Raw genomic sequence first — 23987 nt, forward strand, 5'->3', positions numbered from 1 at the left:
GATGAGATGGAGTACAATTCTGTATCGCTCGAATACAGCATTAGTAGTGTGCTGCTTGTCGCAGTCGATTAAATATCAGCGCGTAACGCTCCCAAGTGATATGAAATTGATCGAGCACGTAAGGTCTCTTGTAGAGAAGGCGAATCGCCAACTTCGGTGCATTGAGAGAATTAAAGGAATACACATACATAAAGATGATAGGAAAATTAACAATTGTGCGACCCTTTCTTGACCACTGCTTGAGTGTTTGGGATCCTCAACATATCGGATGGAAAGAAGACATCGATACAGTTCGGTGCCGTTCTACTAGATCTGTTACCGGTAGCATCGATCAACACGACAGTGTGAAAGAGATGCTTCGTAAATTTAGGTGGGAATCCCAGCAAGGTTCTTTTCGAGGAAAACTATTTAGAAATTGGAGAACCGGTATTTGAATCTGACTGCAGAAAGAGTCTACCGCCGTTAACGTCCATTTCGCGTAAAAGCTGCTAACACGAGATAAGAGAATTTCGTGCACATACGGAGGCACATAGACAATCTTCACTCATTCGCTACGGTACGAGGTACCCCCCGTTATGCACCACATGCTGGCTTTCGTGGTATGTATGTAGATGTCGAAATTATGCCCTAGAGGCGCCAGAGGTACTTGCGTCGCTAGGGCCTTAAAGCGGTCTTGTTTGTGGTACACGTCACGTGAACCATAACAGTTGTATGTAAAGAAAAGACCCTCCCAGGGAAACAAACGCGTTTAGTATCACTTTTTAAAAATTATTAGTCTTCGGACACTTCAAGGTTATATCACCTTCTATTCATACTGTGCACTGAACAGGCAATAAAAGAAACCAAGGAGAAATTCGCAAAGGAAATTAAAATCCAGCGAGAAGAAATAAAAACACTGAAATTTGATGGGGACATGATAATCCTGTAAAAGACGTCCAAGGACTTCAAAGAACAGTTGAACGGAATAGGTACTGTCTTGAAAAGAGGTTGTAAGATGAATATCGATAACAGTAAAACAATGGTCATGGAATGTGGTAGAATTAAATCAGGTGATACTGGGAGAATTACATTACGAAATGAGACACTGAAAGTAGTAAGAGTTTTGCTTTTTGGGCAGCGAAAGAACTGATGTCCGACGAAGTAGAGGAGATGTAAATGCACACTGAGAGTAGCAAGAAACGCGTATTAACATGAAATATAAATTTATATACTAGCGAGTTTTCTGAAAGAATGTATGCGGAGTGTAACCTTTTAAAAAAGTGAAACGCGGGCGATTGAAAGTGCAGACAAGAAGAGTAGAATCTTTTGAAGTGTGGTGCTACATAAGACAACTGAAGGTTAGATGGGTAAATCTAATAGTGAAGTACTGAATCGGTTAGAAGAAATTATTTATTACGTTACGTTACTTTGTTACCCTTGCGCCGGGTCGATGAGTGGGAGGTGGAGAGGGGATTTTTTTTTGGGGGGGGGGGAGGGAGGGTTAGATAAGCTCTTGGAGGCTGGAGGCTGTCGTCTGCTCTCTGGCCTCTGGCCTGATATATAATTACCTCTCTCCGCCATTTATTTCTCATCTCTGGCATCAAAATTAATGTTAGTGCCTCTTCTTTATCACTCCTGCAAGGGAATGTCGACTTCTTGCTTCTTACTGATATTTGGCATTTTTCCGAATGTGAGGTCGTGGAGACGTGGCGTGTTTTAAATGTATTGTTATCGCAGTCTTTCTTTAAGCTGTATAAGAGGGTGTACCCAAAGAAAACCGGAATTATTTTTTAAAAGTTATATATTTTCAAACTGTTTACAAGAAAACTTTTTCCCCTTCAAAATACTCTCCATTACAACTAACACTTTTGTCTCACCGGTGCTTTCACTGTTTGAAACATTTTTTTGTAGTCATCTGTAGAAATGGCTGACAGCTCCTCCCTCGTTTTTTTTCTTCTTGACTTCTTAAGTGTTGTCAAATCGGTGTCTTTTAATACCCTTTCCCTGTGTGGAAATAAGAAAAAGTCGCACGGAGTCAGATCAGATGAGAAAGGTGTCTGGAACAGCGGAGCCATGCCATTTTAGCCAGAAACTATCTAACAGGGATGGCTGTGTGTGCTGGTGGGTTCTCTTGGTGGAATCTGGCCTTTTTTGACGAACACTGTTGTGCAATCTAAATTCAAACTTCCAAATAAAAGAGTTGATTGACTGGCTGACCTGGCGGAAAATACTCTGAATGAACTACGCCCATGGCCTCAAGAAAGCAAATAAGCATTGTTTAGATGTTTCATTTGACTTGACATTTTTTAGACAGGGTGACGATGACGGCTTCCATTGGCTTGACTGTTGCTTTGTTACTGGGACGTAAGCTTAGCACCATGATTCATCACCAGTAGTGACCTTTGACACAAGTTGTCTTGTGACAGCCAGAGCGAGAGCACCAGCAGCAGCGAGTACTGTTTGTATAAAGCGTTTATTTTGCATTTTGTTTACGACCTTCCACTAAGGAAGGGATTCTATTTGTGTTTATCTGCTCTGCATAGTAACTAACAGTTCTTGATAAAACTTTACGTAGTTTTCGTGTTAGATTTCTTAGTGTTTTCTTGATCGTTTAGAACAGAAAGCGCCCTAAAACCGTCTTTTGTTTGTTTCGCGGCCGTTAGCCACTAGTCACTTGAATCAGCAGTTGTCTTGTGACAGCCAGAGCGAGAGCACCAGCAGCAGCGAGTACTGTTTGTATAAAGCGTTTTTGTACTTATTTGCTGCGCTTAGCTTTTAAATAGTTTTTCTGGGAAAACCTAGCGTAGTTTTCGCGTCTCGTATTTCAGTGAGTGTTTCTTGATTATCAGAGTAGCTCATCAGAAGATTATCTTGGGAATTTGTCACCGTATAGAGTAGGGTAAACATAGTCATGTGTAGGGACTGTGGTTGTTGTGAGCGGACGCAAGGAGAATTGGCCACTCTTCGGGGGCAGGTGGAGGCTTTGTCTGTTAGGCTCATCGAGCTCGAGGCGCAGGCGTCGGCTCGTAGTGGCGTTGGGGCAACTGTGGTGAGACCTATGCCTACTTCGGTGGCCTTGGAATCACATGGAACCCCTGATGTCGCTGCGTCTTCCGGCAGTGAGCATCTTACCGGTCAGCCATCACTCCAGGGTGAATGGCGGACAGTGGTGGGCTCGCGCGTGCCTGGCCGAAAGGCGAAGGTGGGATCTGGCCGCGTGGCAGCTGCCTTACCCCTTTCCAACAGGTACGGGGTGCTTCCTAGTGGTGATGACATCGTTTCCGAGCCACCACAGGATGCCTCGCCTGTTGGGCCAGTGGCCGATTCTCCGGCAAGGTCCCGACAGTCACAGAGGGCGGGCCTATTAGTTATAGGGAGCTCCAACGTTAGGCGGGTTATGGAGCCCCTCAGGAAAATAGCGGGTAGGTCGGGGAAGAATGCCAGTGTGCACTCGGTGTGCTTGCCGGGGGGTCTCGTCCGTAATGTGGAGGAGGCCCTTCCGGCAGCTATTGAACGCAGTGGGTGTGGCCGGCTGCAGATAGTAGCACATGTCGGAACGAATGACGCCTGCCGCTTGGGTTCTGAGGCCATCCTTGGTTCCTTCCGGCGGCTGGCTGATTTGGTGAAGACAACCAGCATCGCACGCGGAGTGCAAGCTGAGCTTAATATCTGCAGCATAGTGCCCAGAGTCGAACGCGGTCCTCTGGTTTGGAGCCGTGTGGAGGGTCTAAACCAGAGGCTCAGACGACTCTGCGACTATAATGGTTGCAAATTCATCGACCTCCGTTATTGGGTGGAGAACTGTAGGGCCCCCCTAGACAGGTCAGTCGTGCACTACACACCGGAAGCAGCTACTAGGGTAGCAGAGTACGTGTGGCGTGCACACGGGGGTTTTTTAGGTTAGAGGGACCCCCCCTTGGGCGAAACGATAAAATACCTGACGGCTTACCAGAGAGGACATTATCATCGTTGATAAAGAACGTCCGTCCTCAGAGACCAAAAACAGGAAAAGTTAACGTAATATTGGTAAACTGCAGGAGTATCCAGGGCAAGGTTCCTGAATTAGTATCTCTTATTGAAGGAAATAGTGCGCATATAGTATTAGGAACGGAAAGTTGGTTAAAACCGGAAGTGAACAGTAACGAAATCCTAGACACAGAATGGAATATATACCGCAAGGATAGGATAAACGCCAATGGTGGAGGAGTATTTATAGCAGTAAAGAATTCAATAATATCCAGTGAAGTTATTAGCGAATGCGAATGTGAAATAATCTGGGTTAAGTTAAGTATCAAAGGTGGGTCAGATATGATAGTCGGATGCTTCTATAGACCACCTGCATCAGCAACCGTAGTAGTTGAGCGCCTCAGAGAGAACCTGCAGAACGTCGTGAAGAAGTTTCGTGATCATACTATTGTAATTGTATAGTATAGAATGGGATAGTCACACAATCAGAACTGGAGCCAGGGACAGAGACTCTTGTGACATTATCCTGACTGCCTTGTCCGAGAATTACTTCGAGCAGATAGTTAGAGAACCAACTCGTGAAGCTAACGTTTTAGACCTCATAGCAACAAATAGACCGAAACTTTTCGACTCCGTGAATGTAGAAGAGGGTATCAGTGATCATAAGTCAGTGGTTGCATCAATGACTACAAGTGTAATAAGAAATGCCAAGAAAGGAAGGAAAATATATTTGCTTAACAAGAGTGATAGGGCACAAATCGCAGAATATCTGAGTGACCACCATCAAACGTTCATTTCTGAGGAAGAGGATGTGGAACAAAAATGGAAAAAATTCAGAAACATCGTCCAGTACGCCTTAGATAAGTTCGTACCGACTAAGGTCCAAAGCGAGGGGAAAGATCCACCGTGGTATAACAATCATGTACGAAAGGTACTACGGAAACAAAGAAAGCTTCATCATAGGTTTAAGAGTAGTCGAATCATAGCTGATAAGGAAAAGCTGAACGAAGCGAAAAAGAGCGTAAAGAGAGCAATGAGAGAAGCATTCAACGAATTCGAACATAAAACATTGGCAAACAATCTAAACAAGAACCCTAAAAAGTTTTGGTCATATTTAAAATCGGTAAGCGGATCTAAATCCCCTATTCAGTCACTCGTTGACCACGATGGCACCGAAACAGAGGACGACCGAAGAAAGGCAGAAATACTGAATTCAGTGTTCCGAAACTGTTTCACTGCGGAAAATCGTAACACGGTCCCTGACTTCAGCCGTCGCACGGACGCCAAAATGGAAAATATTGAAATAAACGATATCGGAATTGAAAAACAACTGCTATCACTTAGTAGCGGAAAAGCATCCGGACCAGACGAGATACCCTTAAGATTCTACAGTGATTATGCTAAAGAACTTGCCCCCTTTCTATCAGCAATTTATCGTAGATCGCTGGAAGAACGTAAAGTACCTAGCGACTGGAAGAAAGCGCAGGTCGTTCCCATTTTCAAGAAGGGTCATAAATCAGATGCGAATAATTATAGGCCTATTTCGCTTACGTCAATCTGTTGTAGAATAATGGAACATGTTTTGTGTTCTCGTATTATGACGTTCTTAGATAATACAAATCTCCTTCATCATAAGCAACATGGATTCCGCAAACAGAGATCATGTGAAACTCAGCTCGCCCTATTTGCCCAAGAAATTCACAGTGCCGTAGACACTGGCGAGCAAATTGATGCCGTATTCCTGGACTTCAGGAAGGCATTTGATACGGTTCCGCACTTACGTTTAGTGAAAAAAATACGAGCTTACGGAATATCGGACCAGGTTTGTGATTGGATTCAGGATTTCCTAGAAGAAAGAACACAACATGTCATTCTTAACGGTTCAAAATCTGCAGATGTAGAGGTAATTTCGGGAGTACCGCAGGGAAGCGTGATAGGACCTTTATTGTTTACAATATACATAAATGACTTAGTTGACAACATCGGTAGCTCCGTGAGGCTATTTGCAGATGACACGGTTGTCTACAAGAAAGTAGCAACATCAGAAGACTCGTACGTACTCCAGGAGGACCTGCAGAGGATTAATGCATGGTGCGACAGCTGGCAGCTTTCCCTAAACGTAGATAAATGTAATATAATGCGCATACATAGGGGCAGAAATCCATTCCAGTACGATTATGCCATAGGTGGTAAATCATTGGAAGCGGTAACGACCGTAAAATACTTAGGAGTTACTATCCGGAGCGATCTGAAGTGGAATGATCACATAAAACAAATAGTGGGAAAAGCAGGCGCCAGGTTGAGATTCATAGGAAGAATTCTAAGAAAATGTGACTCATCGACGAAAGAAGTAGCTTACAAAACGCTTGTTCGTCCGATTCTTGAGTATTGCTCATCAGTATGGGACCCTTACCAGGTTGGATTAATAGAAGAGATAGACATGATCCAGCGAAAAGCAGCGCGATTCGTCATGGGGACATTTAGTCAGCGCGAGAGCGTTACGGAGATGCTGAACAAGCTCCAGTGGCGGACACTTCAAGAAAGGCGTTACGCAATACGGAGAGGTTTATTATCGAAATTACGAGAGAGCACATTCCGGGAAGAGATGGGCAACATATTACTACCGCCCACATATATCTCGCGTAATGATCACAACGAAAAGATCCGAGAAATTAGAGCAAATACGGAGACTTACAAGCAGTCGTTCTTCCCACGCACAATTCGTGAATGGAACAGGGAAGGGGGGATCAGATAGTGGTACAATAAGTACCCTCCGCCACACACCGTAAGGTGGCTCGCGGAGTATAGATGTAGATGTAGATATCTGGATTAGTTTCAGGCTGTTGTTTCAAAGCACGACATGTTTAACCCGACTTTCCTTTTGATTGCCAGTTAGAACCCGAGGAGCAAACATTACAGCAAACCTTTTCATTCCCAACTCTTCCGTTAAAATTCGCTGAACCGAGCTCCAAGATAAGCCACTAACCTCCGACAGTTGATAAATTGCCTGCCGACGGGTTGTGAGCACGAGCTCTCAAATTTTTTCGATTTTTTCGTCGATTCGGGCAGTATAAGGTGTCCATAACGAGGTTAGTCATCAGTCAACATGTCTTCATTTTTAAATCGAGTGAACCACACGTACACTTGATATTTTCCCATAATTCCATCTTGGTAAGCTGTTTTCGACATTACAACAGTTTCAGCATAATTTTTACCGAGTAGAAAACAAAATTTCACAGTTGCAAGTTCTTCACTCGAACTTCCCATCATAAAAAACGAAACAAGAACAGTCGGCCGTTGTGGCCGTGCGGATCTAGGCTCTTCAGTCTGAAACTTCGTGACCGCTACGGTCGCAGGTTCGAATCCTGCCTCGGGCATGGATGTGTGTGATGTCCTTAGGTTAGTTAGGTTTAAGTAGTTCTAAGTTCTAGGGGACTGATGACCACAGATGTTAAGTCCCATAGTGCTCAGAGTCATTTGAACCATTTTTTTTGAAACCAGAACAAAACACCGCTAAAAAAACAATCAGTGCAGATAAAACCGAGCAAGCCAGGTCGACAGCACAGGCAGCACTGAATTGGCAATGAATCACGTTATACACGTCTAGAGGCAGAAATGCGTACTACACAAGCTCCGCCCACGGCAGTGTTACTCCGGTTTTTTGGTTACCCCGTCTTAGATCAACGGAATACTCGATTACAGTGGTGTTTTTTGTATCTTTTGATTCGGTTAGTCTGCAGGAATTCGTGTGTGTTATTTTTATGTGGTTGTCTTGGAATGGTTTTAGTCTTACTGTCGAGTTTCTCGTTTGTCCCCGTGCACACCCCCTCCCGTCCTCTCCCCTCCGTTGACCCGTTACTGTAGTGTCATTAGGTGAACTGCAATATTTCGATTGTTTTTGTGTTTATTTGCGGCTGTAATCATCTATTTCCTATTCTCCATTTGGAAGGATGAAGCGACCTCTAATCAAATTTCATTTATGGTTCGCTGAATAACCGATGTAATTCTAAATGTAACGTCATGGGTCAAAGTAGATGGAATCGGGTGGCGGAAGAAATTCCCACCACCAGCTTTTCACCAGCAACTGGAGGAGAAGCGGTAGCCTCATTTTCCTCACAGACATTGTGCCAGTTTTCTTGATTAAAATCCAAACCTCTAGCTGGTTTCTCATGGAGCGATAGCATGTAACTCTGTTGAAAATGGTTATAGTAGTGAACTGTTGATGGTAAAGATGATGGGACCATTGAGTACAGTGGCCTCCATGGTATGCTATTTGAGGGGAGTAGGCTATGCGCCCGCATCGGGTTTCCACCTTCTGCCTTCTCTCGTCGTCATTCAGCGGAATATGACACCACACTGTACACATATCCGTTATAGCTATGTATTTTACACTTCCAATAACTCTGACACACCGCTGGGAACTGGGCCGTTGTGTACGGAGGAGGGAAACCTTTCCCGATTAGCCAGCTGTGCCCACTCCTCACGGTCTCCCAGTCTACAATCCCAGACGACCCTTTCTCCTTATTCTTTACTGCAACTGCAGCGTGCATTCCGTTAGACAGGACAGGACAGGACAGGATAGGACAGGTCAGGTCTACTGTGTAAAATAAAAGTAATTTTGTATGTGATTTGTTGTTGTGTTTAGTCCAAATACTGATTTGATGCGACTGTCCACCGTAGTCCTGTGCAAGCGTCTTCATCTCCGCATGACTGCGGCAACTTATAGCCATCACACTTTCTTTGATTACCAAATTGCCAATTCCTTAATGCGTCACAAGGTACCCTACCAACCGATATCTTCTTTTGTGAAGTTCTGCTATAAATAACTTTTTTTCCCCAGTTTGGTTCAGTACCTCTTCGTTGCTTCCCGATCTGATGTTTAGCATTCTCTTGTACCACCACATTCAAATGCCTGTCTCCCCAGAAAGTTATTCTGTGTGACATTAGTCAATGCAAGTACGAAAAGTAATCTAAATTTCTAATGTTTTCATGAGCAGCTCGAACGTTTGAAAAGGTCTATAACATGCGATTTACAACTTTGGTTCTGATCACTGTGCACTCCCAGGAATTTTGAATAATATAGTTTTACACATTTACTTTCCCCCATGCTGTACTGTTACTGGCGTTAACACTTTCCGCCGTGTGCAGGACTGATTGTACTGTGGTATATTGTACAGAGCAGTTGGTTAAGGGTCCTTCTCTGTCGATGTTTCAGCTGACGGCGAACATGATCGTGTTCCTGTGCGTGAACGTGGTGGGCATCTTCATGCACAACCTGATGGAGCACGCGCAGCGCAAGGCCTTCCTGGACACGAGGAATTGCATCGCTGCCCGCCTCGAGATGGAAGACGAGAACGAAAAGCTGGTGAGTGTTCGTTCGATGGAAACGTACTGCCTGTGCCTCGTCGAAACAGCCAAGCGGATTCTTTTCTGCATCATCTTAATTACTGTCATTCCTCCGAAGAAATAGCTTCTTTTGATGTTTTACAAGTACTTGTACAAGCACACTTGTATGTGACTTCGTAAGCTATCTCGGAGACATGCGTTTGATACTCTTCTCGAGTTTGCTGTCGAGCTTAAAACTCAAAGTGACATAGTATTTCGACGTCGCAGCTGACCGGTATCTGCAAGTGAGACGTTATTGTTACTGAGTTTCGTCGAACTGATGCCACGTCGGAGATTGCGCTACTTTGTGGGACAGGTGTCAAGTGCCTAGAAGTGCTACCCACCCCCCTGCCCCCACTTACAGACTAGAAGTAGTGCTGCCGGTGGCGAAGGCAAACAAAAGCGAGGTATCGCTGCCGTTACTAATCATCCTATGGCCCCCTCGGTAGCTGCGCTGTCAGCGCGACAAGTTACTAATCGAAGGGGTCTGGGTTCGATTCCCGACCAGGTCGGAGATTTTCACCGCTCGGAGACAGGGTGTGGTGGTGTCCTTACTTTCGTATCGTCAGAATTAACATTAGTATTGATCTAGCTGTATGGGCACGACCCGAAAGCCAATAAACTGAAAAAAGAACTAATCCTCAACATCTTCTGCCGATTGAATCAAAGAATGTCGTGTTTAATGCTGGCCAGCACACGTTTCCACGCCTCGCTCAGAGGACACCCCTTATCCCTATTAATAACGTTATTTGCCAATCTAATTTCAGTAGATTGCTTCAGAACACAGTACCTGTAACGAGAAGTGGCAACAACCAACTGAATCTCCTTATCTTTCAGTGCATTTCTCACGCGGGTTTTGTAGGATGTTGTAATCGTGTGTGGTGGCGATCTTACCCACATCTGTCCTGAAATTATGCATACTTTGATCAGTATTTGCCTTTCCACAGTGTTATGAAATATTATAAAAACTTAACTTCCTTTGCCCCAGATCATCTTTAACACAATCGAAAAGGACTCTAATTTGGCTGGCGAACGAAACACAGTCTTGATATTAAAACTTCTTAAAATTCTCCCTGTTTTAGATGGCGCTCATCCAGCATATGTTCGGAAAAAAGCTGATATAGATTCATCTTGCTTTACTTGCGGTTATGATCTGAACTCCAAAGGCACGACGGATCTGCTGCCCACAGAATTCGCTTTCTGTTTAAATACACTCTTCAGGTCTTCAGTTTTCTGCCGTAAGCTTTTCGTATCAGAAGTAGAATACGATCTTCAGATTGGGTCCAAAGGAACCCAAGGCGTTGTTACCATTAGTTACATAGTTAGTTAGTTACATAGTTACCGAGCGAGGTGGCGCATTCGGGAGGACGACGGTTCAATCCCGGGTCCGGCCATCCTGATTTAGGTTTTCCGTGATTTCCCTAAATCACTCCAGGCAAATGCCGGGATGGTTCCTCTGAAAGGGCACGGCCGACTTCCTTCCCCATTCTTCCCTAATCCGATGAGACCGATGACCACGCTGTCTGGTCTCCTTCCCCAAACAACCAACCAGTTACATAGTTTGTACAACAAATCGTAATGAAGTTGATTTCCATTCGTATTACGCATTCATACCCCAAAAAATTTCGAGACTGTATTAATGTAAAATAGAGAAAAGTCAAGAGGGTGGTTTTAATGCTAGCGTCTCCCCCGACTGCACACAACGCACAGAACGTTCACACAGTCTTGTGAAACTGTCACGAAAGTCTTTCTACAGTACGTTGTTCAACACGCGCGTCACATTGGTTAACGTCGTCAAAGCTGTGGTCCTTCGTGTGAATTTCTGCACTTCGTCCTTTTATGTTAGGTTCATATTCGTCATTCTTGATGATTTTTATCCGAAAAGAATTGTCTGCGTTTCAATCAAGTCACCCTAGGCGTCCACGGGTCGTTGTGTTTGTGCGAGAATCAAAGCGTGAGGTACATAATTTGCGCACAATTTTCTCTTCTTCGAGACAGTCTGGAGGATACGATACGATATGATATTGCAGTGCCTATGTTATTCTGAATTACGATGCGAAGTTCGTCATTCCATTCTGCAGCTGATGATTGTCCATATTCGCAATTGCGAATATATTTAATGTATAGTCTGGAGGATGTCTTACACACTTGAGGCGAAGATGTTGCTCCATTGCGATTTTGACACGACGTCGACACTACGGCCACACGTCCTCTACTTAAGAACGCCTATTCACAACTGGCTGTCGAGCGCACGTCATTTATTTACAGTTGTTAATTCAAGCTGGCACAGTAGTTACAGCGCTTATACGCCAGGAATAAAATCAGTCACTACAGTTTTTTGGACGATCGGTGTATGTATGCCTAACTGTGGCTACATACTGACCATTTACAAGCTTTCTTAAACGCATACATGAATTAATAATTCTTGACCGCCACGTTTTACACATTACGTAGATAGAAATCATCTACGCAATAGGTGGAGTTGTTAAGGAGAAACTTTGGTTGATAACCAGTCGCTTGAAGGCACTAGTAAGTAAGCGTAGGTTTGCAAACTTCCCATGAAGAAGGGATGCTGGTTCCAGCGTCACATCTGAAGATCACAACCATTCGTATTGCCGCGAAATATTGTGTCAACTTCACTTGAAGATCTGGCTGCAAACCCGAGAACATCACATCACATCTACAAACAGCAAGCAACCATACGGTGTGGCCAGAGGTTACGTTGTTCCTTCTGCTGATTTAACACCATTTCTTACAACCACGTTCCGCCCCGCTCTACGGTCCCTGTTGCTGTGTATATGATGGGTGGCTGGTCTTGCTATAGTTGTCATTGTTACCTCAAGTTTCCACTTCACTGTCACATCACCAACAATCTACTAGGGCAGCTTCTGAACGGTTGAAATGTCGCTGATAAATTTGTTACTCAGGTAAAGTCAGTGATTAGTCTACGTTCGAAGTCACTGATCTCTCGTTACCGAACGATTCTGCGGTTACTGCTTTTCTACTGGCAACACAATGCTCCCGCCCCCTTTTGTACTGACGGGTCCGTCTCCCGTGACGTGTAGTAGCCAATTCCGCATTATGTTGGGGAGTGTGCGTATACTTTAGATGAATCGTGTAGAGAAGTAGAATTGACCCTAAGCATAGACAAACGTATCATATTCCGTATAAATAGGCGAAAGTCATGATATTCTAGTATTATACGGTTACCCAACAATCACCGGAAGCTGTAACATCAATTAAATATCTGAGAATATGCGTACGAAGTGGTTTAATGGAGAAGAAACACACAAATCGAATCGCAGGAAAATTAGATGCCAGACTGAGGTTCAGTGGAAGAAACCGCTGGTACATTATTCCATTAACGAAGGAAGTTCCTCGTAAAACCAATGTTCTACCGATACATGAATATTACCCGTCACTCTTGGACTAATACTACAAGAAATAGAGAAAATCAAAATAATAGCAGCGTCTTTAGATACTGGTTCGTTTACCATGCCTGGAAACGTCAGTGAGACGCTCAGCCAGCTCCGGTGGCAGACGTTACGAGAGAGACGTTGAACTTCACGGTTTGTTTTACTGTTAAAATTCCGAAAACGTTGTTCCTAGAAGACTCAAGCAATGTATTCTTTCCTGCTACATGTACAGAAATTCGAGCTCCGACGAAAGCTTACAAACAATAGCTCTGGCGCATCATTCCTGACAGGCTCGGAAGTGACAGTGGTAGGTAAAGTACCCTACGCCACGCCCTATAGTGTGGCTTGCATGGTGTTAATGGCGATGTGGTCGGGGGAAGGTGGATACATGATACCGATGAGTGAGAAACGAACGTGGTTGAATTTAACTAAGTCGTTTGATAGTATTTGTCTTCACCCTGCGATCAGCCAAGTAAATCATTTGTAACAAGATACCATTTTTGTGTTATTGGGCCGTCGGGTGACTAGATTCAACCATCTACTTACGTAATAGATCTGATGGAAAAACATTTGAGCGATATGTGACAGATAATGAATAGTTAACATAGTCTAATGAAAAGGTACACCAGGGCCCGCCACGGTGTGTCAAACGGCACATGAGCCGGATGGGCAGGCCGCGTGCGGGACGAGGCTTTGCCTCAGCTTTGTTCAATGCTTTTCGGAAATACTCGGTGTTTCGTGAACTCTAATGGAAGTGCTTGGAGGGAAGACAACGCTCTTTTCGAGGAGCACTATTGCGGAGATTCAGAGAACAGGCATTTGAGGCCGAATGCAGAAGGCCACAACGTACATTTCACGTAAGGACATGAAAGTAAGATGAGTGAATTGAGGGCTCGTTCGGATGGTTACAGTCAGTCATTCTTTCCTCGCTCTATTTGCGAGTGTAACAGGAAAGTAAATAACTAGTAGAGGTACGTGGTATCCTCCTCCATGCAGCGCACAGCGGCTTGTGGAGTAGAAGTGGATGTACAGCACGACGTTTCATTCAGTGTTGCTGTGACATTTTCCGATCTGCACAAGTCTCTTCAGTAGGGCAGAATCGCGGTGTCAGTGCTGCTTACACTTCGCTATTTTTTCATAGTTTGAAGGACGTTCACACGTCCAGTGGCTGTTCGCACAAAAAGCGGCAGTCAAGCGATCTATCGTCACAAGATTTAAAACTGCATGGGAATGTCAGAAGACAGGGATGAGAATTTGATACCCATTATGCAGTCGCATAATTGACAGGTACTGCTATGAAGAGACGTTACGAAACCATGAAGAAAGAATTTAAAAATTTAGTTGCAAGAGCAGAACAGTACAACGATCGACAGATGGTATTTTGGTTCGGTACATCAAGAAGCACTTTGTGCTAAATTTTCAGGTATGGAGCACTTGAAGAAATTGGTCCTTGGAATAGTAAAATTTCTGAAGACACATGCATTATTCCAATGTCAGCTGGAAAAGTTGTCACGGGATTGAACGAAGAGCGTGGAGAATTTAGATATCAGCTCCAATATGCATGAAAATGCTGCGAGGCAACGCGGCCATTTGGATGCACTTTTAACAACTTTTCTTATTTCTTGACCACACTTTTATTTTTCCAACAATCTTATGCGTTTCGACTTTCCGTCATTTTCAAAGGCGGTTTAAGGTTAGTCACACAAAATTGTTCCTTAAATGTATCACAACATTCTCTAGCACTAGAATTCTGTCGTACTACAACTTGTCTAACGAACAATTTTATGTGACTAACGTAACACTGCCTTTGAAAATGACGGAAAGTCGAAGCGCGTAAGGTTGTTCAAAAAATGTTTCGGAGACATAAGAAAAGTTATTGACAGTAAATAAAGATATTACTGCAGAGAATGTTGGTTAAGTCCACGGGTATGCCTGGAATGATTTTTCTTTTTAAAACCCGCTTTGTTGAATTTATGAAGGAGAAAGGTATGCAGGAACGAAAATTAGAACATCCTGAATGGATTGCAGACCTGGCTTAAATCGACTTGCTTGCACATTGCTCACAGTAAGACATTTCAGGGTGGGAAACAACTTCTTTCTGCTTTTATGGGGATGCATTTAAAAAGAAAATCGCGTTGTAGAAGGGACAAATTTGGACAAACACAGATTAGTTTCCTAAGCTTACTGTTGTTAAAGAATACGCGAAGTTTGAAGGATTCATTGCGACCTTGAAAGAATTGCAACGATAGTTTTCTAAATGTTTTGAGGACACTGCCAGTTTCACAATTGTTGCTGTTTCAGTTGAGAGCGCTCCTGTACATGTGTAGACATCAACTGATTTATCTGCAGTGCAATTCCCGTTTCAAAGACGTGTCCTTATACATTAAAATTGCCCAGCACATCTTCAGTGTGTTCCTTAGGTAGAGATTCGACGTTTCCATAATGAGGATGCAAAAGTGCTACAATATTTCATTCAGCGTATGTGCGTGAAACACCTTTTTTTCTTTTATGTGACTAAACAAGTCGCGATTACTTTGCAACCTGAGCGCCAAAATCTGTGAAATTTTCTGTCTGTATACCGGCTATTTGTAACAGGTAAAATTTTGTCATATCTGTGGCACGCCAAAATTTTAAATAATACTGAATATTTGTGTCGTTTGTGATTTATGTTGTCGTATGCAGAGCGACTGCATTGCCATCTAAATACGGCGCTTTAACAATTTTCCCCCTCATCCCCTTCAGACATCGTGGTGTGGTGGTAGGGGAAGTGAGTAACCAAACTGAGCTCTGTGGCATCCGAGACAGGGCACGGTTCACAAGCTGCATTCTTGTGACCATCCCTGGGATGCACTGATTCTACAACCAAAATCATTGTTTTCAACACTGTGCAAAAGAATTAAAGTGTCAATTTTTGAAACAACTGTCTTTTCTCCCTATTGTGACGCAGAGGTGTGAAATTTTTGTGAAGAATGCCTACAATCTTCCTCTGTAACGATGCGAAAACATGGCGCTCTGCGACGTAATCCTCGGCCTCATTGACGCTTCAAATGGCAAGGTGTTGACACAGGTGAAAGAAAAAGTCACAACTCAGAAGATAATATGAGGTGTAACGTGGCAGATGCCACAAAATTTCACCGTAATTATGTCCAAAACCACAGTGAATGTTTTGAACGACGGGAAGTTCGTCATCTCACTGCCTCCCCCCTCCCTCCCCCCCCCCCCCACCTCCTGAAGCACATCTCACTCCTTTCTTTTGACTCCTCTGTGATGGATGCCAGCTGTTTTTTTTTGTATAAAAAAAAAGTTTAAAGCTGTTTTTTAAGGATGGCTAAGAAAAACAATTTAGTCACTCCACTGCTCAGAATACACATGAAAGAGCCTCAAATTTCGCATGCCCGCAAGCAAACGCTAGATCAGCAGTATAGTGCCACTCAGATGTAGGAAGCGTGAAGTTTTCTTTCCGTTTTATCGTTTTATGTGTCATGTAGACGCCCTGCCCCCCCCACCCCCCCGCCCCCCCCCACCACCACCACCACCACCACCACCACCATAGACACAGCACGGAGGTGCTGCCTCAGATTTCGTCGAATGGTGTTTAACAACCGCTAGTGTTGCTGTATACAACAAATTGCGGTCGCGCTACGCTCCAAAGCGCTCAAATAACATTCAGTGAGATTGCAACCCCATAATTTCCTTAGAGAATAGATGAATCGTCTAAGGGGAGGGTGCGGTGATGGAGGTACCAGCACTGTCAAAGGCTTTGAAAAAGTTGTTCTGTTGCACATCGCATTGCAAACTGTCGTTTTCAACCGTGAAATGTGCGTATAACTAACGCCCCAAGGGAAGGTGTGGTTTAATCTACGCCCTTTATGCCGCCTCCTGAGGCCTTTCTATGTCAATTCTGACCGGCGGTGTGTCTGAAATGTTTTCCTTGGGCACACATAGGAAAATTGCGTGATTTCAATGCTTGGCGTCGCGCTTGTGACCTCCATTGCTGAGGCGACAAGAGAAGGGGGGGGGGGGGGGGGGCGAGATATAGTTAAGCTCGAACTTCTGACCTCTGGTCTTTATTTTGCATGCACCGACTCCTTGCTGTTCAAAGTGTCACCAAGCTCTAAGGTGATGTCGCAGCGCGCCATTACAGAAATAGGTTGTAGGCACCTTTGAGCCAAATTTCAAACTTCGACATCCCAAAGGGGAAAAATGACAGTATATAAAAAAGAGATCCATTAATTCTTTTGAACAGTATTTCAGTAATGCTCTACAGTCAGTTCGGGTATAGTATGTTTGTAAAATTTAAACATTTACGTCATATTATCTAGGTTGTAAAGTGGTATTGCAGGATACTGTCGATTGCCGCCAAGTATTCTTTGCATGAATCGGTGAATAGATGATCAGTGAAAGTATCTCTCTCTCTCTCTCTCTCTCTCTCTCTCTCTCTCTCTCTCTCTCTCTCTCTCTCTCTCTCTCTCTATTCGTTTAGTCGGTTCCGACTCTTTGTAACCCCATGAACCAAATCTCGCCACTTTTTCCTGTCTTGCACTTTCTCCCGTAGATCTTCCAGGTTGGAACACATTGCTTCTGTGATGCCATAGATCCATCTCATCCTCTGACGTCCTCTTCTTCTAGTTCCTTCAATCTTCCCCAGCATTAATGTTTTTTCCAGCGATGCATGCCTTCGCATTGTGTGTCCAAAGTAGGTCAGCTTTTGTTTCAACATTAGACCTTCCAGGGAGAGATCTGGTTTTATTTGCTCCAATATTGATCTGTTGGTTCTCTTTGCAGTCCATGTAACTGGAAGTTTCCTTAAACACCACAATTCGAAGGAGTCAATTCTTCGCCGTTCAGCCTTTCTAATGGTCCAGGTCTCACATCCATACGTCACAACTGGAAAGACCATAGCCCTCACAATACGGATCCTTGTTGCTAGTGTTATATCTCTGGACCTTATAACCTTGTCAAGGTTTGACATCGCCTGTCTACTGAGCAATAGTGCTTGGTGTGTGGTATTCCTGTTTTAGATTGTCTTCAGAGAACACATCACAGCATTGAAATACGTTCAAACCATTCAACATTTGCGTACCTTCTAAAGCAGAAATACCACAGACCAAGAACTATTGAAAGAGATATGAACTTCACAAGACTTATTAAAGATAGAGACGACCTACCATTCGAAGAAAATTTCCATATGCGGAAAGCATCAACACAAAATAAACGGTTGCTCAATGACCAAATTAATTTTCGAATAGACACTACATAAAATACTTCAAGAAATCACATGGAAAAAGAAAAGGGGCTTTTCCATTCTCCACTCTCTCCCACTCTACCGCCATCCCTCCCACCAATTCCATTTTACATCTTGCTCCTCACCTTTTCCTCCAACTCATTATCCATCATGCACTTATGTCCATTTATCTTCGCTCCTCCCGCCCTCCCCCCCAACATAATTAACTACAGAGAAAAGGACTAGCGGCAATGTCGGCGGTACATACTTAGAAGCATACAAATAAACAGTGGGCAGTGGTGCACTAAAATGAGTGCTGTGTAAAACGTAAAAAATGCAGCGTTCAGCAAAGCAGTGAAAAAGTAGACACCAAGTATCAGAGCCTAATGAAGAATGAAACCAAAGACGTGTTAGCAGACGGTTTTTGATGTAGAGTAAGTAGAAACCAACAGTTTGCTAACAATTTTTTTTCGTTCTAAAAAAGAAATCAAATTGTAAATATTGTTAATTATAGGCAACTGATGCTTTACTGCAATAAAGCGAAACGCGTCTGTTGTGAAAAACTCGCGTTTTGTTATAGTTGTAATGACGAAACAAAAATACCCGCAGCCATGTCTGATGGCCTGTAAGTTATTTACAAACAAATGTATGAGGCGATCATGGTTAACTTTCTGATGTTAGGCCACCTACTGTTACGCTTTATCACTTACAGTAAAATATAACTGCAGTGCACTACAGCCAGATGGACATCTTTCGGCAGTCTGCGTCTTATTAACGCCATACTGGTGGCCCCTGTGTATTGCCTTGCCTCCCTGATCCCGCGTTTTTACCTGACATCAACGGTTTCATTTGCAGGAGCGGCTGCTACTGTCGGTGCTGCCACAGCACGTCGCCATGGAGATGAAAGCGGACATCATCTCTCCAGTGGAGGGCCAGTTTCACAAGATTTACATCCAGAAGCACGAGAACGTCAGGTGAGTCTCGTCCACCAAATCAGAGACGTTGATGGTGAGTTACACTTCTAGTGGCACACGCATGTTACGTTGCCGAAGCTACTAGGTTCTCAGTATGAAGATGAAGTAACTTACTAACGCGGTATCTGTAAATCTGTTGATTGTAATGTTAGGAACGGTACACGGATGTTCATTATCGTCCGTAGCAGTTCTACATCGACGAGTGGCAGACATTAAGTTTAAATAATGACGTAGTGCTGGAAAGTAATGCCTCGGATTTCATTATACTGAAAACTCTTAAAAGCTTTTTTACTAAAACAAACTTTATTAACATTCTACATAGTTATTCTTCGTGTCTACGTCTTTGTGGCCTTCTGGTGCTAGATGGCTACGAATTGTGGCATGTAGCATGGCTTTCTGTAACGTAACTATGTTGGTGAGTGAGAAACAGCATTCTGTAATTGAGTTTCGAATGCGAAGATTTCGTCTACACATGAAGCACCCTATCCTGCTACACGACAATGCCGGATGACACATGCACGCTGTGACGTGTCCAAAAATCCCACGCCTTGGATTTTGTGTCCTCGATCATCTTCTATACCGTCCCAACTTGACCCCATCTGATTTTTCATCTGTTTCCAAAACTTAAAGAACACCTTCGAGGACTCCACTTCGATAGTTATGAAGCGGTGCAAGCAGAGGTGAGGTTCTGGCCCCGTTAGCAAAGGCGAACATTCTACAGGAGGGGCGGCTAAGATTTTGGCTCACGAACCGTGCGCTCGCTGCACATTTCTCTCACTGCCATGGCATGCTATCAGAACGATTGGAGGGAGGACAACGGGAAACTGCAAACGCACCTCATTTAAATAGAATTAGAGTCGCACTACGTACGACCTCGTTTTGTATTTCATATTTCTGAAAAACATGGATCACGAACAAAACAAATTGTCAGATTATTTAGTAATTCTTGGCACACTGAAAACATAATATAACCTATATTTGGTAAACTTGCTGACAAACGCAGACAATTTGAGAGATTTCCGTACTCAAGTTGTCACGTAAAAATATCCTTCACACATATAAATCGATCGAAATGTTGCAGGACTTTTGCAGCCTCATTATGGAGACGTGGAAACTATCTAAGGAAAGCAGTGTAATCGTACTGGACGTTTGGAACGTAAAACGATTGGTCATGAAAACGGGAATTATCTTGCAGGACAATCATTTACATTTGCACATGCACAGGGGTCCTTACCACTGAAAGGCAAACAAATCGAAATCATATGTAAGCTTGGCAGTATCCTTAAAACGTCTAAGAAAGTATCCTTTCAAGGCCACTATGAATTCTTCAAACGTCGCGGTGTCTTTAAGGGCAGTGAACTTTGGGATCTGAACTGTGTTTGTCAGAATGTCACATACAAAAAGCTATTTTGTGTTTTAATGCATCCCCATCAAATCAGAAAGAAGTGGTTTCTCGCGTTGCAGTGTCTTACTGTGGGCAGCATGCAGTCTAGTCCACTTAAAATGCGAGGTTTGCAGTCCATTCCGGGTGTTGTACTTCTCATTCTTACACTTCTTTTCCTTCATAAATTCAAAAGTAGCGAGTTTTAAATCGAAAAAATCGTCCAAGGCGTACCCCTTTACTTAACAACGTACTATGCAGTAATATATAAAGTCTCTATAATCTTCGTACAGTTCCACAGACAAGCAGTATAGCGTGAAATGACCGCAGAAATCAATGTGGGACGTCCGACGAACGTATTCCTTAGGACAGTGTTGCTAAATTCGGCGTTAATGAGCTGTGGTAGCAGACGACCGGCGCGAGTGCTTTTTCTAACAGCACGTCATTGCCTGCAGCGCCTCTCCTGGGCTCGTGACCGCATCGGTTCGACCCTCGACAACTGGAAAAGGTTGCCTGGTCAGATAAGTCCCGATTTTATGCTTGTACCGCTTCGTCACTACCAAAGTGAAGACCTCGAAAGTGTTCGTTAAGTTCTACAAACAGATGAAAATTGGTAGGGGCCAATTGGGTACTCCGTGAAGGATGATCGTTGACAGGGAACCCACGGCGGCGGATTGTTGCAGGTTTCGAGTGTGGTGCAGACCCCACGAAGCCATGTACCCGAGTTGTTAACAATGAACAGAGCAAGCTGGTCGTGGCTTCGTAATGGCGTGGCTGTGTTCACATGGAATGCACTGGGCTCTCTGGTCCAACTGAACCAACCATTTGGTGGAAATAATTGTGTTCGGCTACTTGGACATAATTTGCAGCCATTCGTGGACTTAATTTCCAAATAACGATGGAATTTTTCTGGATGACAATGCGCCATATGACCAGTCCTCATTTTTTCGTGGTTGGTTTGAAGAAGATTCTGGACAGTTCGAGCGAATGATTTAGAAACCCAGATCGCCAGACATGGGACGTAGTCAAGAGGTCAGTTCATGCACAAAATCCAGCATTGGCAACACTTTGTCAATTACGGACAGCTACAGAGGCGGCACTGTTCAGTACATTGCGGGGGACTTCCAACGATTTTTGAGTCCATGCCGCGTTGAGTTGTTGCACTAAGGCGGGAAAAAGAAGTTCAGACACGATGTTACGGGGTATCCCATGATTTCTGTCACCTCAATGTACATATCAACAGTTGAGTGGTGTTTTCACAACCAGACACGCAAAACGTAATCGTTATTAAAATATGACGTAAGTGGCAAAGTATATACAGAAATGCTAAAGTTTATCCCGTACACCTATTGAAGAGGTACTGAATCGAATTGGGGAAAAAAGAAATGTATGACGCAACTTGACTTTTAGAAGTGTTCAGGCGATAGGACACAGAATAATGCATCCAAGAACCGTCAGTTCGATTATGGAGAAAAGGGCTGGGAGCTAAAAATTAGAAGTGAGTCCATGGCTTGGCTATAGTAAGCAGGTTCGAACGTATGTAGGTTACAGTAGTTGTAGAGAGATGAAGAGGCTTGCACGTGATAGACTAGCGTGGAGAGCTACATCAAGGTAGCCTTTGGACTGAGATAACAAAAACGACAACAAAATGTTTTTAGTCTGCTAGCGGGATAATATGGTCAAACCACAGTTTGTTGATACCGTCGCTGTAGAATGTTCCACTTTGTTGACGGGTCCACAACCTCACCTCTGCTTGCACCGCTTCGTCACTACCAAAGTGAAGTCCTCGGAGGTGTTCGTTAAGTTCAACAAACAGATGAAAATTGGAATGGGCCAATTGGGGACTCCATGAAGGATGATCGTTGACAGGGAACCCACGGCGGCGGATTGTTGCAGATATCGTTGCGCTCGTGTGTGGTCTGGCACTGTTATGCTGAAGAAAAGTGTGCTCCACGCGTGGACGAACTCACCGAATTCGAAACTCGATTACAGCACGCTGTTTCTCAGACACCGACATAGTTACGTTACACACCGCAATGTTACACGCTACAATTCGGAGCACTCTAGAGGCAGAGCGTAGACATGAAGAATAAAGATGTATAATCTTGATAAAGTTTGCTTTATTTAAAAAGCCCGAAGAATCTTCTCATAAAGAATTCAGAGACGTTACTTCTCAGCACGCCCTCGTAAGTGTAAATCATTCCTCGTTAATGTGACAGTGTCATGACACGTTAATCAGAACGGTTTTCAGTCCAACTACGACTCTAAACTAAAAAAAATTCAAGTAATGAATTTATGAAAACTTCTGTAACCGCGTTGTCATTTGATTTCGATACTGTTGATTTATGGCAGGGGGTGTTGTAAGTATGACATCTAGGGTTTTATTTTTATTTTTTATTGAGTTTTCGTTGAGTGACGGGAATGTGTCAAATGATGGGGGAAGGGGGGGGGAGAGCAGGAGAGAGCAGGGTTATATGCCGTTGGTAAATAAACTATCGTAACTTTGGTTCCCGTCTGGCGGTAGAAGCGCGTTCCATCTGGCATGCAGCCGTTACAACTCAATTGCTTGTTTGGTAGAGTGGACGCTGTGACACAATATTCATACAACAGACTATATTTTCTACTTTCCGTCACTTCTATGCTCTTCCTTAGTGATCTTTCTCCGTTTTCATGTTTTTCATTTCAACATACTACCGTACCTCGCCACACAGCGTTGCGTTAAAAGTTTTGAAAACTTGACAGTCGAACTCGACGTGCTAGTTGCTGTGGGTTTTGTCTCTGTTAGTGACTGACCACTTCCTTTGGCAGTGATGTCGTCAGGGACAGACAGAGTTCTCTGTTTTGACGATAATGATAACATTAAGTTTGCACCAGTAGCGCGCAGGATTAAGAAAAAATCAAAACTCTTATCAAGATTACACGTTCGATGTATAAACCTAGCTGAATCCTCATCCCGTTACCTAACCTACACCGCTACTTCATTTCGTACTATATATATATATATATATATATATATATATATATATATATATATATATATATATATGGTGTTACAAAAAGGTACGGCCAAACTTTCAGGAAACATTCCTCACACACAAATAAAGAAAAGATGTTATGTGGACATGTGTTCGGAAACGCTTAATTTCCATGTTAGAGCTCATTTTAGTCTCGTTAGTATGTACTGTACTTCCTCGATTCACCACCAGTTGGCCCAATTGAAGCAAGGTAATGTTGACTTCGGTGCTTGTGTTGACATGCGACTCATTGTTCTACAGTACTAGCATCAAGCACATCAGTACGTAGCATCAACAGGTTAGTGTCCATCACGAACGTGGTTTTGCAGTCAGTGCAATGTTTACAAATGCGGAGTTGGCAGATGCCCATTTGATGTATGGGTTAGCACGGGCCAATAGCCGTGGTGCGGTACGTTTGTATCGAGACAGATTTCCAGAACGAAGGTGTCCCGACAAGAAAAGACGTTCGAAGAAATTGATCGGCGTCTTGGGGAGCACGGAACATTCCAGCCTATGACTCGCGACTGGAGAAGACCTAGAACTACGAGGACACCTGCAATGGACGAGGCAATTCTTGGTGCAGTTGACGATAACCCTAATGTCAGCGTCAGAGAAGTTGCTGCTGTACAAGGTAACGTTGACGACGTC

General features: G+C 43.7%; 1 protein-coding gene across 4 annotated transcripts in view; it reads left to right on the plus strand.

Annotated features, from left to right (window-relative positions):
- Positions 1-23987, plus strand: part of LOC124605803 (Ca(2+)/calmodulin-responsive adenylate cyclase) — a 353810-nt gene that overhangs the window by 85555 nt on the left and 244268 nt on the right. For all 4 annotated transcript variants that reach the window (XM_047137705.1, XM_047137704.1, XM_047137702.1 and 1 more), the window contains 2 exons: positions 9161-9310; positions 18826-18944. In XM_047137705.1, coding sequence (XP_046993661.1) covers positions 9161-9310; positions 18826-18944 — 269 coding nt within the window. The remainder of the gene's footprint in view (positions 1-9160; positions 9311-18825; positions 18945-23987) is intronic.

The sequence above is a fragment of the Schistocerca americana genome, chromosome 3, assembly GCF_021461395.2.
Source record: "Schistocerca americana isolate TAMUIC-IGC-003095 chromosome 3, iqSchAmer2.1, whole genome shotgun sequence".
Taxonomy (NCBI): Eukaryota; Metazoa; Arthropoda; class Insecta; order Orthoptera; family Acrididae; genus Schistocerca; species Schistocerca americana.